Genomic DNA, 13,798 nt, shown 5'->3' with positions numbered 1-13,798 from the left:
TACTGCAGCGAGTTTTTATTCTGTGAAACCCCAGCCCCTTTGTAAAGCCACATAAGTGTGGGTCTCCCCCGCAAGTGGCTGTTTACCTCTCTTTGAGGGAAGCTGTTAATTCTTAGCACTTGCCAGAGAGCCATGATGCGTATGTTAACTGTCCTCAGGGCCACATCCTCTCCCCTCTTGGTCAGTGACCCTGGTCTTCCATCTTCACTTCAGTTGTTTAACTGTTTAAAATGTTCCACTTGTTCTCAAACTGAGCTGAGTCTTTGGTCCATCACCCCCTGCTTTAGTTTCCCTGAGAAGTGGGTTTCCTTGCAGGTTGGCCAAACCAATTAGAGAAAACCTCATTTCTACCACCATGCCTATGGCAGCCTTATAATTTATAGAAAACCACGAGACCAAGACCAGACCATGTAGATTTCATGGTCCTTCTCGGGGGTGGACAACTAACATGGGTATTCTGCCTGCCCCAGGATGCCTCCCCTGTCTCCATCAGTAGCAGACTGCCTGCCTTCTCAGTGTAGAGGCCTCTAGACCTTCAGGAGTTATGCTCGTACAAAAAGTGATTTAAGAAGGCCGAAACCATCTCGGGCCCAAAGATGATTCTAGACACATTTTTGGATAGTGATGGCATTATGGGGCTATCTCACCCCTTTTGGATAGTGACAGCATTATGGGGCTATCTCACCCCTTTTGGATAATGACGGCATTATGGGGCTATCTCACCGCTTTTGGATAGTGACAGCGTCATGGGGCTATCTCATCCCTTTTAGATAGTGACGGTGTTATGGGGCTGTCTTACTCCTTTTCATGTTCAGCAGTTGTGGGATGTTTTGCTTACAAAATGTGTCTGTGACAGAGTTTTAAAAAATCCTTCCCTCAGAATGGTGTGTGTATTTCTGTGGATGTATTCTGTAAAGTGGAGTTTGAAATCTTTTGTGTAGGAACGTGTGTCATCTAGATACATTGTAACCGTGCACAGTAGAAGTAAGTACTGCAGTTCCTGACAGAAATGTGTCATTCATTCTTAGCTGAGCAATGCTGTCTGTTTTATTGTTTTATCTGCAGAGTACTTTAAATACTTCCAGTAGATACTGTCCTGTGGTAACATGGGCAACTGTTACTTTAGTGAAAAGGACTTGGTTTGCATATGATCAAAGTAGGGCCATCTTTACTGCCCTGGGGAAGGGCCAGCCAGGCTCTGTCTGACTTCCCTCTAACTTTCAGCGCCTAGACGTGGTGGTGGGGAGGTTGTGTCTGAAGGCCATTTTAATGTGAAGTGCAACACATGAGGAGAAAATCCTGGGGACCAAGAGAAGGGCACACTTGCATTATGGGAGCTGGAGACAGAGCCAGGTGCATTGTGGGAGCTGGAGACAGAGCCAGCGTCTGTTCCCTGTGCTGTACAGGGCTGTGCTCAGTGGAAAGCCTGTCTCTTGTCTCTTTGTGGGATAGATTTCTTCTGGGAGTTGGGGAATTTCGTGTTTATGTGTTCCCTGGCTGGATTCTTGTCAGGCTTCCCACAGGACTGAGCAGCGGCCTCCGTCTAACATCTGCAGAAGGACCACATTGCCTCAACACTGCCCCTGGTTTTCCTTTTGCCTCACCCTAACAGAGACTTCCCCTCAGACTGGTTTTCACTGGCCAGCAACAAGCTGCCGAACAGCTAAGCTAGCACATGCAGATCCTCATCTCTGCATCTGGAGTCCTCTTTAAGAAATGAGCTGACTCATGTGGGTCAAATAATAGTTTCCAAGGAGACTCCGAAGACAGGAAGTGTGATTTTAACCTAACCTAGATACCAATTATTTTTTCCTATTTAATTTCTTGACAACTCTCGCATAACCCTTTTGAATGACTTTTGAAGCTCTAGACCCATGCCTCAAAAGGCATTGTTGACAATTGACTATAAACCTAAATGGCTTATCTAAAAGCAGTTGCTGGACAGTCTCTTTCCATCAGAATATTGGAAGTGGGATATGCATTTTTGCGTCAGTGTGTAACCGTATAGGAAGGGGTGCACTTTCTCAAAGCCAGGCTTATCTTTTTTTCTATTAGGCAAGCTTTTCTGCCATAGATTCAGGACCTCAGGAATGTCCCAGTGTGTTTATAGACTTGGGACGTGTCGGCATTCTTGGAACATTATCTGCCCCTGCCCTGACTAGCTAGAAGGAGGCAGGAAGAGGGGTCTGGGAGGATTTCCTGTTATGTTTAAGTCTTGTTTAAGGACTTCCTTGCTCTGGCTGTCTGTACTCATGTGTGAGGGGAGGGGGTCTGGAGAGGCAAGAGCCAGCGCAATCCTGCTCTCTAACTAGAACCAGATTAGTTTGCCCCACCTTTGGGAGGTGCCATGAACTGTAAGGTACCTGCCTGAACGGTCCAGCTCACCGAGAGAATCCCTGTCTCCACCATAGTTAGGAAACAGCAGTGAAGGGCAGTGTTTGCCCTTCCAACTCAAGTTTCCAGTCAGCTTCCTGGCAGAGGTGTCCAGAGGTAAGGAAAACAGTCTTTGGTTAACAGATAGTGAGAGAAGAGAGAAAACATGGTCACACGGTAATCATGGGAAATGGGGTCACGTTACCACTGGCCATGTTGCAAGAATGATCATAGAAAAAAATGCACAGAGAACGGCTTTTCCCTGTGATTTGAGGGCGAACACATCTCATTTCACTGTGTCCTCGTGGCTAGAAGCGTATGTGCAGAGGCATAGTGGAAGGGGTGGTCCCTGAGAAGGGGATTATGCTCAGTATAGCAGCCCCTTTGTTCTCGCTGCTATCTCCTGCTCACGTGACAGGGTCGCAGTCCAGACGGTGGAGTCGGGCTGCACAGAACTAGACAGGTGTCCTTTCTATAGTGATGGGGACAAAAGGCACTTAGGTTCCACCGTATCTTTCTGGGAGTGCAGAGAAGTGGAAGGGGTTGAGACACAGTGGGCCGCTTGTTTCAAGGAGACTGGGGAGAGAGCAGACCACAGGCCGGCCTGTTTCCCCAGAGGAAACTCTTCATTGTCTCCTTCCCATAACAAAACTTTAGCCTAAGGAAATTGTTCTCCGCGAGCCCAGTGGCTTTTGTTTGTTTATAATGATATCATGTCCTCTCTCCTTTTCTTCTTTTTGGTTCTTTTTCTCCCTTCTCCTTGCTTTGAAAAACCTCCTGGCACTTAGCTAGTGATGTTTGTGGGAACAGTTATATTTCACAGACTAGGCCTTCACTCCCGTGTGCTAGCTGGAGATTTCATCCTTGGCTGGGAAGGAAAGGGGCTGCATGTTGAACTCCAGGTTTGGCACCCACAGGCTGACCATAGCAGGTGGGGAGGAAGGGCTCCTATGGGGCGTAAAGAGAAGACCTGTTGGAAAGATTCGTAAGCAGTTGGGTGCAGGGATCTAAAACTCAGCGGAAAGATTGGGCTGGAGGTAGAGGGCTGTGGCTTGTCATCGAAGGGATGGTCAGAATAAATGTGGTTTTCCAGGGTAACCACAGAGGAAGAGAGGGTGAAGGGCTGGCAGGAGTTTGGTAGAAGCAGCAAAGGATCCCAGCTCTCCAAGCAATCTCCACCATGCTCTTACCCCACTCCACCCCAGTGTGGAGGCGGCTTAAGACCAGAGGCAATTAGTAGAAATTGGTTAGAAAGCAGAACCAAGCTTGGAACTGCTCCTGAGACAAGGCAGGGATGGCCCAGTCTCAGAAACAAGGAAGCAAGGACACATTGGTAGTATCTTCTTCTTGGTGGGATAAGGGCTGCTGACAAGAACAGCCTATCCCAGTGTTAGGAAACCCTGCAGCTCAGTCCCCCCCAGACATGATGGGTGACCTCCTGGGCTGTCCACTTCCCCACAGAGTGGGGCTCAGTACTAGGGAAGTGGGTACTGAAAAGGGTGTGGAGTTCTTAGGGCTCTTTCTCTTCCCCCCGTCCTTTAAAAAAAAACTGCCAACCACTTTCCTTGGATTTACTGCATTCTGGGTTTATTTGTTTTACCTTTTTAAAGACAGGGTCCCTTGTAGCCCAATGAAGGGGAGTAAACGACCGGCAAATAGGATTAATCAGGCTAGCTTTAATATCAGCTTTATTAAGGGGAAGAAGGGGAGAGCTTACAAAACCAGGGTTCCAGCGACGAGCAGGAAATAAAAAGGGGCAAACAAACGCACATGGATGGTTTTATAAGCTATTTGGGGCCCCAGGGCAAACATCCCCCCCCAAATAAGGTGATTGGTTGAGATTCCCCATCAGCCCATGCTTGCCTGGAACTTGCGTAGCTGAGGCTGGCCTTGAACTCTTGCGTAGCTGAGGCTGGCCTTGAACTCTTGGTCTTCCTTCATCTGCCTCCTGGTACTAGGATTAGAAGTGTGTACCAGGATCTACTCAAGCTGTTATTTTGGTGCTTGGCTTGTTTATGGGAAAGTGAAACACAGAAAGATTTCGGGACCGGTCTAAGGTCACAGGGCTGGTGACTATGATGCCGGCTTTTGGGCACAGGCACTTTGTCCCGAATCCATGATTCTCTTACACAACTACCTGAAAATGTCATCCAATGTGGGTATTGTTATGTAATTTGTACCTATATTTCAAAACTGAGAAACTAAAGATTCTTGTTATCAACTGCTATCCTTTGCATTGGAGGTTTGAAATTCTAATTTTAATTGATGAGACATAGTCTACCTTTTTTTAAAAACCTATAGAGAAACTGTTTACATTCCGCCAGTGGATTATGATCAAATCATCAAAGAAGGAATACAATGAGCAGTGTTTAGTAGCTAGGTGTGGGAATTCATACATGTGGTCCGGGCACTCAGGAAACTAAGGCAGGAATGCCACAAGTTTGAGCAGAGGCTAGCCTGGGCAACATGGCAAGTCCAAGACTAGCTACTTATTGAGACTTTGCCTCCAAACACCTAAACAAGGTGCTGTGGAGATGGATCGTTCAATATAAGTGCTCACTATGCAAGCATGAGGACCTGAGTTCACCTCCTGAAATACATACCAAAAACCACATGTGGTGCTGCGGGCTGGTAATTCTAGTTCTGGGGAGGAGACACCAGCAGATCCCTGGACCTCATTGGCCAGCTAGCAGCCTGCCTGGCAAGCCCCAAGCTAGTCAGAGACCCTGTCCCAAAAAAAGAAAGAGAATGGCTCTTGAGGAGCAGTGCCTGAAGTTGCCCTCTAACCACCCCCCCACCCCCCCACCCCACCCCCCGCGCGCACGCGTACACCCTTCCACTCTCCTTAGGTGGGACGTCTGCTTCATCTCACTGTAAGGTTTTGTAGTGTCTTGTGGGAGCGTTCAGTTTAATTTTTGGGTCTGGGATCTGGATGTTGAAAGACTTGTTTTCTTACTGCTGAACTGTTCTTACAAACTTACAGCATAAAGTAAGTCTGGAGAGAAGTAAAGCCTGTGTTCCTAACAGATCTGTGCCTTTGCTGCTAAAACCGAGTCCCTCTGATTGGTTCCCTTAGAGACTGAAAGGGTTAGTGGACCTGTGGCTTACTTCCTGAAGAATGTGTTTCTGGTAGGCTGTTGATGATTTTCAGGTAATAGTCGTCCAAGACAGAGTTAGCTGCGACTTGGTGTGGCAGGACGGGAAACAGAAGTTATGGTTAGAAGACGGACAGAATCTTAAATCACCGTTGCCCCGGCTCTTCAGTGTCTTGATGAACTTTCGGGGATGCAGAGTTCAGCCTGCATGCCTCTAGGGGATGTGCAGAGGACCCGAGGACAGCTGGGGACAGCGATGTCCCGTTCTGGAGGCGCAGGCTGGTGTCTTTCCCTGCACCAGTACCAAGCAGGCATTAGAAGCTGTCAGAATCACTTTATTGAGACGGATTGTTTTAGAGGGTCGAGCTAAAGGACCTTGGGAGCAGAGGCATGAGGCAAGTGCGGACGGATGTCTAGGGGCCAGTACAATGGCTGTGTGCTGCTGGAAAGGTCAAGAACTTGGGTCCTGGTTCTTAGGGCAGAGTGAGTCACCCATAATGTTTTCCAGAAGACTGTTTGCCCCAACCTGCAATTTTTTTTTTTGAGACTAAAAAAAATTGAAAAATTGTTCTTCTGCATTCTAGCTACAAGCCTATAGTGGAATATATTGATGCCCAGTTTGAGGCCTACTTGCAAGAGGAATTGAAAATTAAGCGTTCTCTCTTCAACTACCATGACACAAGGATTCACGCCTGCCTTTACTTCATCGCCCCCACGGGCCACTCCCTGAAGTCCCTGGACCTGGTCACCATGAAGAAGCTAGACAGCAAGGTACTGAATGCAGTTCTATCCACTCTGGTGCTATTTCTCTAAGGACCCAGGTTATTTTCTGGAATGCATGTAGCTGGGTTTTGTTAATGCTTTCTTTTTTCCTAGATTACAGAGATAGAGGTTGTCCGAATGAGATGAGTGCCTAAAAACCTCTTCTGAGTGTTGGTCAAGAGAAGACAAAACCAGCACACGGCCCTACACTTAGTTCTTAGAAGGGGACTGGTAGATAAGCGTGGTGTTTATTTGTCCTCCTGGAGGCCTATAAAACACTGGCTATAATTTGAATTTAGAGTGATACCAGATTTTAATGTTTTGCCTGCTTGAGGACACTCAGCCTTCTAGATTTTCAACTGCACTCGTCTCAAAAGAAAATAAAGTCTGCATTTCGTTTTTGGCCCTGGGCCTGGCGTGTTTGTAGCCTCTGTTTCTACAGCTCTTGAAGAAAGGGGGCCCCGTTGGCGTGATATAATCTGATTCCAATTTTATAATTAACTTAGTTTTCTGTTTTGAAATAAACAGAAAACACTATGTTCTGAAATGGATGATACAAGGGCATCAGGAACAACCACAAACTAAGCTGTGGTACTTTCCCCGAGACTCTGAGCCCCTCTGGCACTCAGTGGAGATTCTCACTGGATGATCAAAGCTCTGGGATGTGTTTTTGGCTGTACCCACCCACCCCCTGCCCGCAAAAAACAAAAAAACTGTTAAAGAGATTCTTTCTTTGCAGAGAACTAAAACATAGAGAGAAGGTTCAGTTATTGACCTGTCCCCGAGCTCCTTTCTGAACCAGCCAGGCAGGCTCTTTGGGTGCTCTACAGAAAGATACTCTACTGGCCTTAAAGTATTATTATTATTATTATTATTATTACCGCCACCACCATCATTCCCACCAGACTCTGCAAGGATAACAGACATTCTTCCTCATTCTGTTCAATTCTCTGGACTTCAGTTCCTGGGAGTTTTACCTTGCCCCGCCTTGGTAGTGGCAGATCCCACGTGGTCCTTGGAAACCCACAGGCCCTTCTGCTCTCTAAGAATCCATTTGATAGAGACATTCAGGAAAGGAGTCAAAAGGAAAAGGGAGAAACCAGAGGCCGAACAAACACAAACAAACCAAAGAGTCCAACCGCTAAGCAGATTCAACTTTCAGACAATTGAGAATGATATTATCAGGGATCTAGGTGCCATCTTTCAGTGTTGTTTAATTCAGTTTCATTGAAAAAGGTCAAGGGAAGATGATTAGTTATGATCATTCTAGAAGATTGTAATTGCCTGCTCATGTGATAATTGGATATCTCTATTTACCCTGGTCAGTTTGACTGAGAAAGCCATGTTTTATCTGTATTTTTGTATCTCGGTCTGAAGTGTGTGCACTGGTAGTCAGTAAGCTTTGCCCCTTGGGTTCTGATGAAGCCTTTATCTGCTCTCAGGGTTGCTCCCCTCCACTGGAGGAAGCCCAAGCCCATGGCATTTGGGAGGATGCGAGAGAGAGATTGAAGACAGACTTCAGCATGTCTCGTTCTGGTTTGTCAGGAGTTTCTGATTTGGCCCTTGAAGGGGAAAAGCAAAATATTCAAATGTGACTGAAAGACCACAGGCTCCTGAACTGGGCAGAGAGTCTAGTCTAGATAGCTGTCCGTAACATTCCATAAAACCCCTGTGCCTACAAGAGAGGGAGAAAGTTCATCTTTAACCACAAATTTTTTTTTTTTAAAAAAATGTCATTTCTGTTGTCCCAACTCTCAGGAGATGGAGACAGGAGAATCAGAGTCCCAACCAACCTGGGCCAAAGTGGGTTTGCTGCTGTCTACCTGAGACCCTCTCTTGAAAGACTGCATCCTTTCAATGGGGTTTGGGGAGTAGGAAATAATGTCCTACCTTGGGGCTTTGTGCCTGCATACCCAGGTGTTCTGGCTCTTACCCTGGACTGTCTGTCATTAATGTCAAACTCTAAATGCTCTCCTGTTTGTAACTGAGACTGAAAGTGAGCCTTGCTGCTTTTGAGCCAGGGTCTCATGCACATAGCCCATGCCAGCCTCAGACTTCCTGTGTAGCTGAGGATAGATAGCCTGGACCGCTTCATCCTCCTGACTCTGCCTCCTTAGTGCTGGCATTTGATGTGTGTGCCACCACGCTCAGGTGAGCCTTGCTTTTGATCCTGGATGAAAGGTCATTTGATAAAAACTGATTTTCAAAAGAATTAATTCTGAGTTAGGAAATTTAAAAAAATAGGTAATTTAAAAATATTTTATTTATTACTATTTTATTATTTTATTTTTGGTTTAATACTTAAATCCCCCAAATTTTCAGAAAGGAAAGGGGGTCCTGCATAGCGCCGATGAAGCTCCGCTTTAACAGCTGCCTGGGTCTCCACAAACCATGCCCATGAAAGGAGTAGCTGACTATTCAAAGAGAGGCCTGACTCCCTCGTTGTCACTGTTGTCATAGAGTAAAAGCACTTCCTTTTAACGGGTAAAGAGGGAGGCGGTGCAGGAGAGGAAATTACAAGTGACAGTGTGGGTTGCGAGGATGGCAGTGTTCAGAGGGCGAGCTAAGATGATCCTGTGCCTGCATCTCACTTCTCATGGGTGTCTGGTCGGCAGCATCACCTGCATCTTACAGTGGTGCCCCGTAGCTTCTGTTTCTTTGTCCAGTTTTCTTTCTTGCAGCGGGATTGTGTGAACGTGGACATGCTTGCTTTGCAGGTGAACATCATTCCAATAATTGCGAAAGCGGACACCATTGCCAAGAACGAATTGCACAAATTCAAGAGCAAGATCATGAGTGAACTCGTCAGCAACGGAGTCCAGATTTATCAGTTCCCCACAGATGAGGAAACAGTGGCCGAGATTAATGCAACCATGAGCGTAAGTCGTCAGTCCAGTGGGGAGCAGAGGGAGGCCTTCCAGAACGTGCGTGTGTCGTGGCAGCATCGCAGAGGGCTGGACAACCCTGCGCTGGGGTCTTCAGTGGGACTCTAGCTCTGCTGTGGCTGCGAGTCATTTAACTAGCCAGTGCCTCAGTTTCCCCAGCTGTCAAGTAGGGAAGAGAGTCAGGATTGTTTAGCTTTCTGTCCACCACTGATTTCTATGGGGAGTCTTTGTGACAGTAACCTGGGACCTTATACAAAGCCGCTCAAAGGAAAGAGCCCTTGCGCTGTCCATGCTGGCAGAAATATGGCTGCCTGCCTCTCTTTGCCTCAGTACTGCTTTCCCCTCTGAGATGTTTCCCTGAATTTGCAGGTAAACGGGAAGGTAAGAGGATGCTGTCCACCGCAGAGAGGTAGCTATTAGGAGATAAAGGTGCTATCTCACTGACCAGGTCTCCTCTAGCCCAGCTGGGCCTCAGACTCAAAGTATAGACAAGGCTGACTTCAAACTTTTGATCCTCCTGCCTCAGCCTCTTGAATGCTAGGGCATAAACCACCATGACTGGATCAGTTGCCTTTTTCCCTCAACCATAATTTATTTACCTATTTTGGGGAGTTATAAGGGCTTTTGTTTTTAAATTAATTTTTAATGTACAGAAGTAATGGTTCTCAAAAGCATGTTATTGTACTTTGCTCATATTAAGGCCTACTGTGGAGAGCCAAGGAAGCCCTGAGCAGTGTGTATGGAGCTACTGAAGTCCTGACAGAATATGTATTGTTGGCTTGGGGGTGACAATATCAAAGACCAGTGAGGCTCAGAGGGGTAGCCAAGCCTTTCTCTAGCCTGAGTGTGAATGTTGACAGTGTGAATAAGTACAAGTGTATGCTAACAATTAACTAGTGTATGCAAAGATTAGCAACTGCAGTGTCTTCCCGAGGTTCACTGCTCACTGCAGAGACCTCCTGCTGAGGGTGGTTGGCACACGCCTTTAATCCCAGCACTTGGGAGGCAGAGGTAGGCGGATCTCTGTAATTTTGAGGCCAGTCAGGTCTATATAACAAGTGTCAGGCCAACCAAGGCTACATAATTAGACCAAAACAAAACAGAATTATTTTTAATTATGTGGATGAGTGTGTATCTTTCTGTGAGTATGCGCATTTGAGAGCAGAATCTTTGTAGCTGGAGTGGTTGTGAGTGCCTCCCCCCCACAGTGGGTGCTGGGAGCAGAACTCTGGTCCTCAGTAGGGGCACTGCACTCAGTTGTAACTGCTGAGCCGTCTCAGGTACCCTGGACCAGGAAACTCAGATATCTTGTGCATCACACAAAAGCCATGTGTGCAACCTGAGCTGTGGATGCTGCCTGATTCTATGTGGAAGAAGATTCATCTTGAAAACCATCGATCCCTTTCCCACAGTGGACAGGGAGCTGTAAGCAATTCTCAGAGCAGCCACTTCAGATCTCCTGACTCCTGTGGGCTAGTAGAAAGCAGTTTTCTCCCCCACTGCCAGGATGGAGCCATGGCTACCAGATAACCCCGTGTGGAAGAGTCCATTGTCTTGGACACCGTACCATCTCTGCTTGAGCTAAGCTTGAGTGCAAGGCTGGAGCCAGTATTTTGGGCTAAAGTGTATTTCTGACTTGACGTTTGTGTATTGACGAGCCATCTGAAATAGTTGTGGAGCTGGGGGCTCAGCTCAGTGGTCAGCTCACACCTAGCTCATGCAGGGCCTTGGGTTCCTCCCCACCTCTGCAAAGTCAGGAAGTAGAAAAGCCACGTTCAGTAGAAATACAATGTAAGCTAGGCGTAGTCCGTTTATACCTCATCAATGCAACGGTTCCATGGCAGGCCTTTGGAATCCACTGTTTGCTTCTAACGACCCCGAGCCTCAGGTCAGAGTTCACATCCATCAGAAACAATTGATCTACATTTACCTGTCATGAAATTACAATCAAGAGATAGATCATGCATTTGTCATTCCTAACATGCTTTAAAGTTTTTCAGTATGAAGACGGTTACCCAAGATAATTTTTCTTTGCCTTCATAAAGCCCTTCTGTATCTTTTGTTAAAGATTTGGTTTGAGCTCAAAGCTAAATGAAATGCAAACTCCTACCAATCAATAAATTTAATATTTAATGGGAAGATATTTTGCATTGCTTTCATTTTTAAATTTAAACGTGAATCAATTAAAAAGTAAATGAAATTTAAGAGTGATCATCTTGATCTCACAAGCCATGTATATGTTAAAAGATTTACTTTTATTTTGTCTGTGTGTGGGAGTGTTTTGCATATGTACCACGTGCGTGCAGTGCTTATGGAGACCAGAAGAGGACATCAGATCTTCTGGAACTGGGAACTGAACCTAGGTTTCATGGAGGAGCGGCTAGTGCTCCTAACCACTAAGCCATCTTTCCAGTTCTCCACAGGTCATGTTTTAAGTATCCTGTGGACACAGGTAATGCGTGGTAGCTGTGATAGATGACATGCAGCTCAAGCTCGAGTTGATCCTCAAATCTAGTCTGTATCGGGCTGCAGAGAGTATGTATACTTCATGAAGGGCATCTGCCTAGCTACAGGATCCGTCGGTCCATCCCTGTCCCCCGTCCCCGTTCTCCCCCCACTTCATGTGACCACCTTTTCTCTACATAAAGAGACCCCTCTCTAGCAGGGAGGGTGATGGGGTCAGAGGCTATGATTGGAACTGCCGAGGATAATCGCTTGCCTCTTCTGTTGCCTGACAGGTCCATCTCCCCTTTGCAGTGGTTGGCAGCACTGAAGAAGTGAAGATTGGCAACAAGATGGCCAAGGCCAGGCAGTACCCTTGGGGTGTGGTGCAAGGTATGTCTTGTCATGGGAAAGGGACTCTCATGTTAGTGCGTGTGATGGGGAAATGATGGCCACAGTCCTTCTCTCCCTGTGTCGTCTAGGGAGGTGTCTGCCTGGTGCAGGTGGGAAGGAATGGCGCCATTTAGCCACCGTGGGTCTGAGGAGGAAAGAAATTTCTGTCGGGTAGACAGGCTAAGCAGCAACTGCAGGCCCTGAGCCTGAGGCAGCCCCTCAAGATGTCGGGCTGTATGGGAAATTAGTAAAAACTCCTAAGAGACGAAAGAGTTCTTCCCAGGGAGTTTGAGCCAATGGCACCAGCAAAGCATCGGAAAGCTGGGAGAGATCAAGTCTCCCAACAAGGGGCTCTTGTTTCTTCCTCGTTGCTGGGAAAGCTGTTTTCCAAGGAAATGTTTTTTCAGCAAATGTTATTTCATATCGGGTGACCAGAAATAGTGGTGGTATTTAAACATTGACCTGCTGGGTTGGGGCAGCACGGCATGGTAGGTAGGAATCCCACTTTGGAGCCAAACGTTACCCCTGTTGGGCAGTCAGCTGGCACCCCAGACCTCTGCCACAGTCTGCATGGGAGAATGGTCAGGAAGGTAAGGGAAAGATTTGGGGACCCCCTCCTTCAGCACCCTCTTTCCACCATCGTGGTTAGTGCTTCATTGGGATTGGAGGGAGGGACCACCAAGGCATCCTCCAGGCCTCTTGAGACTTCCGAGGGACGGTGACAACCCCTCCGGAGTGTCCCTTCTGTCGTCAGTGACTTCGCTGTAATGGCCTTCCTCCCCTTTGCTGGTTTCCCGTAGTGGAGAATGAAAACCACTGTGATTTCGTGAAGCTGAGGGAGATGCTGATCCGTGTGAACATGGAGGACTTGCGAGAGCAGACGCACACGCGCCACTATGAGTTGTACCGGCGCTGTAAGCTTGAGGAAATGGGCTTCAAGGACACCGACCCCGACAGCAAGCCCTTCAGGTAGGGGTGCACAGAGCAAACAGGTGTCTCAGCTGTGCCGGGTGGTGTATCAGCGCACCCCGGAAAGGACTGTCGGGACTGAGGCTCTGGTACTACAGCGACTTGGTAGGGAGAGGTTAATAGCGCGATCATCGGGGGCTGTGATACCCACTCATCTCTGCTCAGTGAAGTGGGTGCTGTTATTGCTGCCACTCCGGAGGGGTGGTTACAAGTGCTAACGTTCAAAGCATTCAAAATGTAAGCAACCTGCCTAAAGTCCTATAGTTAGGGAAAGGGGGTTGTTCTGAATCCTGGCTCCTGACCCCAAGCTCTTCATTCTGTTTGTGGGGTGTAGTGCCTGACCCACACCCCCACATTCGCCACATTCCTTCCTAAGGCCTCTTTTTTTAAAAAAAGAATGTGTGTGTGTGTGTGTGTGTGTGTGTGTGTGTGTGTGTGTGACCACAGCGACCAGAAAGAAGGGGGTGTCAGATCCTCTAGTGCTGGAATTACAGGTGAGCAACTTGATGTGGGTTCTGGGCACCAAACTCGGGTCATCTGGAGGGGCAGCCAGCGGCTTAACCACTGAGCCCTCTTTCCAGCCCTCAAGTTCTCTTGAGTTTACACACTGGTGTTCAGTTCTGACAGAGGGTCGGAAAGGAAAAGGCTTAGATAGTTTATGTATTTCCCACATCACAGATGGATGGACAGGTAAAGTGTGAGAGGAAGAAGAGACATTGGAGCTGGAGAGGTGGCTCAGTGGTTAGATTCCAGCACCCACATCAAGGCTCAGTTCCAAGTGATTTGATACTCTCTTCTGGCTTCTTTGGACACCAGGCACACGTGTGGTGCATACATAAATTCAGGCAAAACACCCCTACACATTAAAATAAAATGAAA

The 13,798-nt window shown here is 47.3% G+C and overlaps 1 protein-coding gene across 12 annotated transcripts in view; it reads left to right on the top strand.

Moving 5' to 3' along the window:
- Septin11 (septin 11) overlaps window positions 1-13,798 on the top strand; it is a 121,664-nt gene that overhangs the window by 90,446 nt on the left and 17,420 nt on the right. For all 12 annotated transcript variants that reach the window (XR_009057248.1, XM_057771634.1, XM_057771627.1 and 9 more), the window contains exons 4-7: window positions 6,053-6,239; window positions 8,948-9,109; window positions 11,854-11,950; window positions 12,751-12,919. Coding sequence is in view for 11 of the 12 variants with exons in the window: in XM_057771634.1 (XP_057627617.1) it covers window positions 6,053-6,239; window positions 8,948-9,109; window positions 11,854-11,950; window positions 12,751-12,919 (615 nt within the window). In the remaining variant the exon portion in view is untranslated. The remainder of the gene's footprint in view (window positions 1-6,052; window positions 6,240-8,947; window positions 9,110-11,853; window positions 11,951-12,750; window positions 12,920-13,798) is intronic.

Source organism: Chionomys nivalis, chromosome 6 (assembly GCF_950005125.1).
Source record: "Chionomys nivalis chromosome 6, mChiNiv1.1, whole genome shotgun sequence".
In the NCBI taxonomy this organism is placed as follows: domain Eukaryota; kingdom Metazoa; phylum Chordata; class Mammalia; order Rodentia; family Cricetidae; genus Chionomys; species Chionomys nivalis.
The sequence above is the reverse complement of the archived record's forward strand: the minus strand, read 5'-3'. Positions and strand labels throughout refer to the sequence as shown.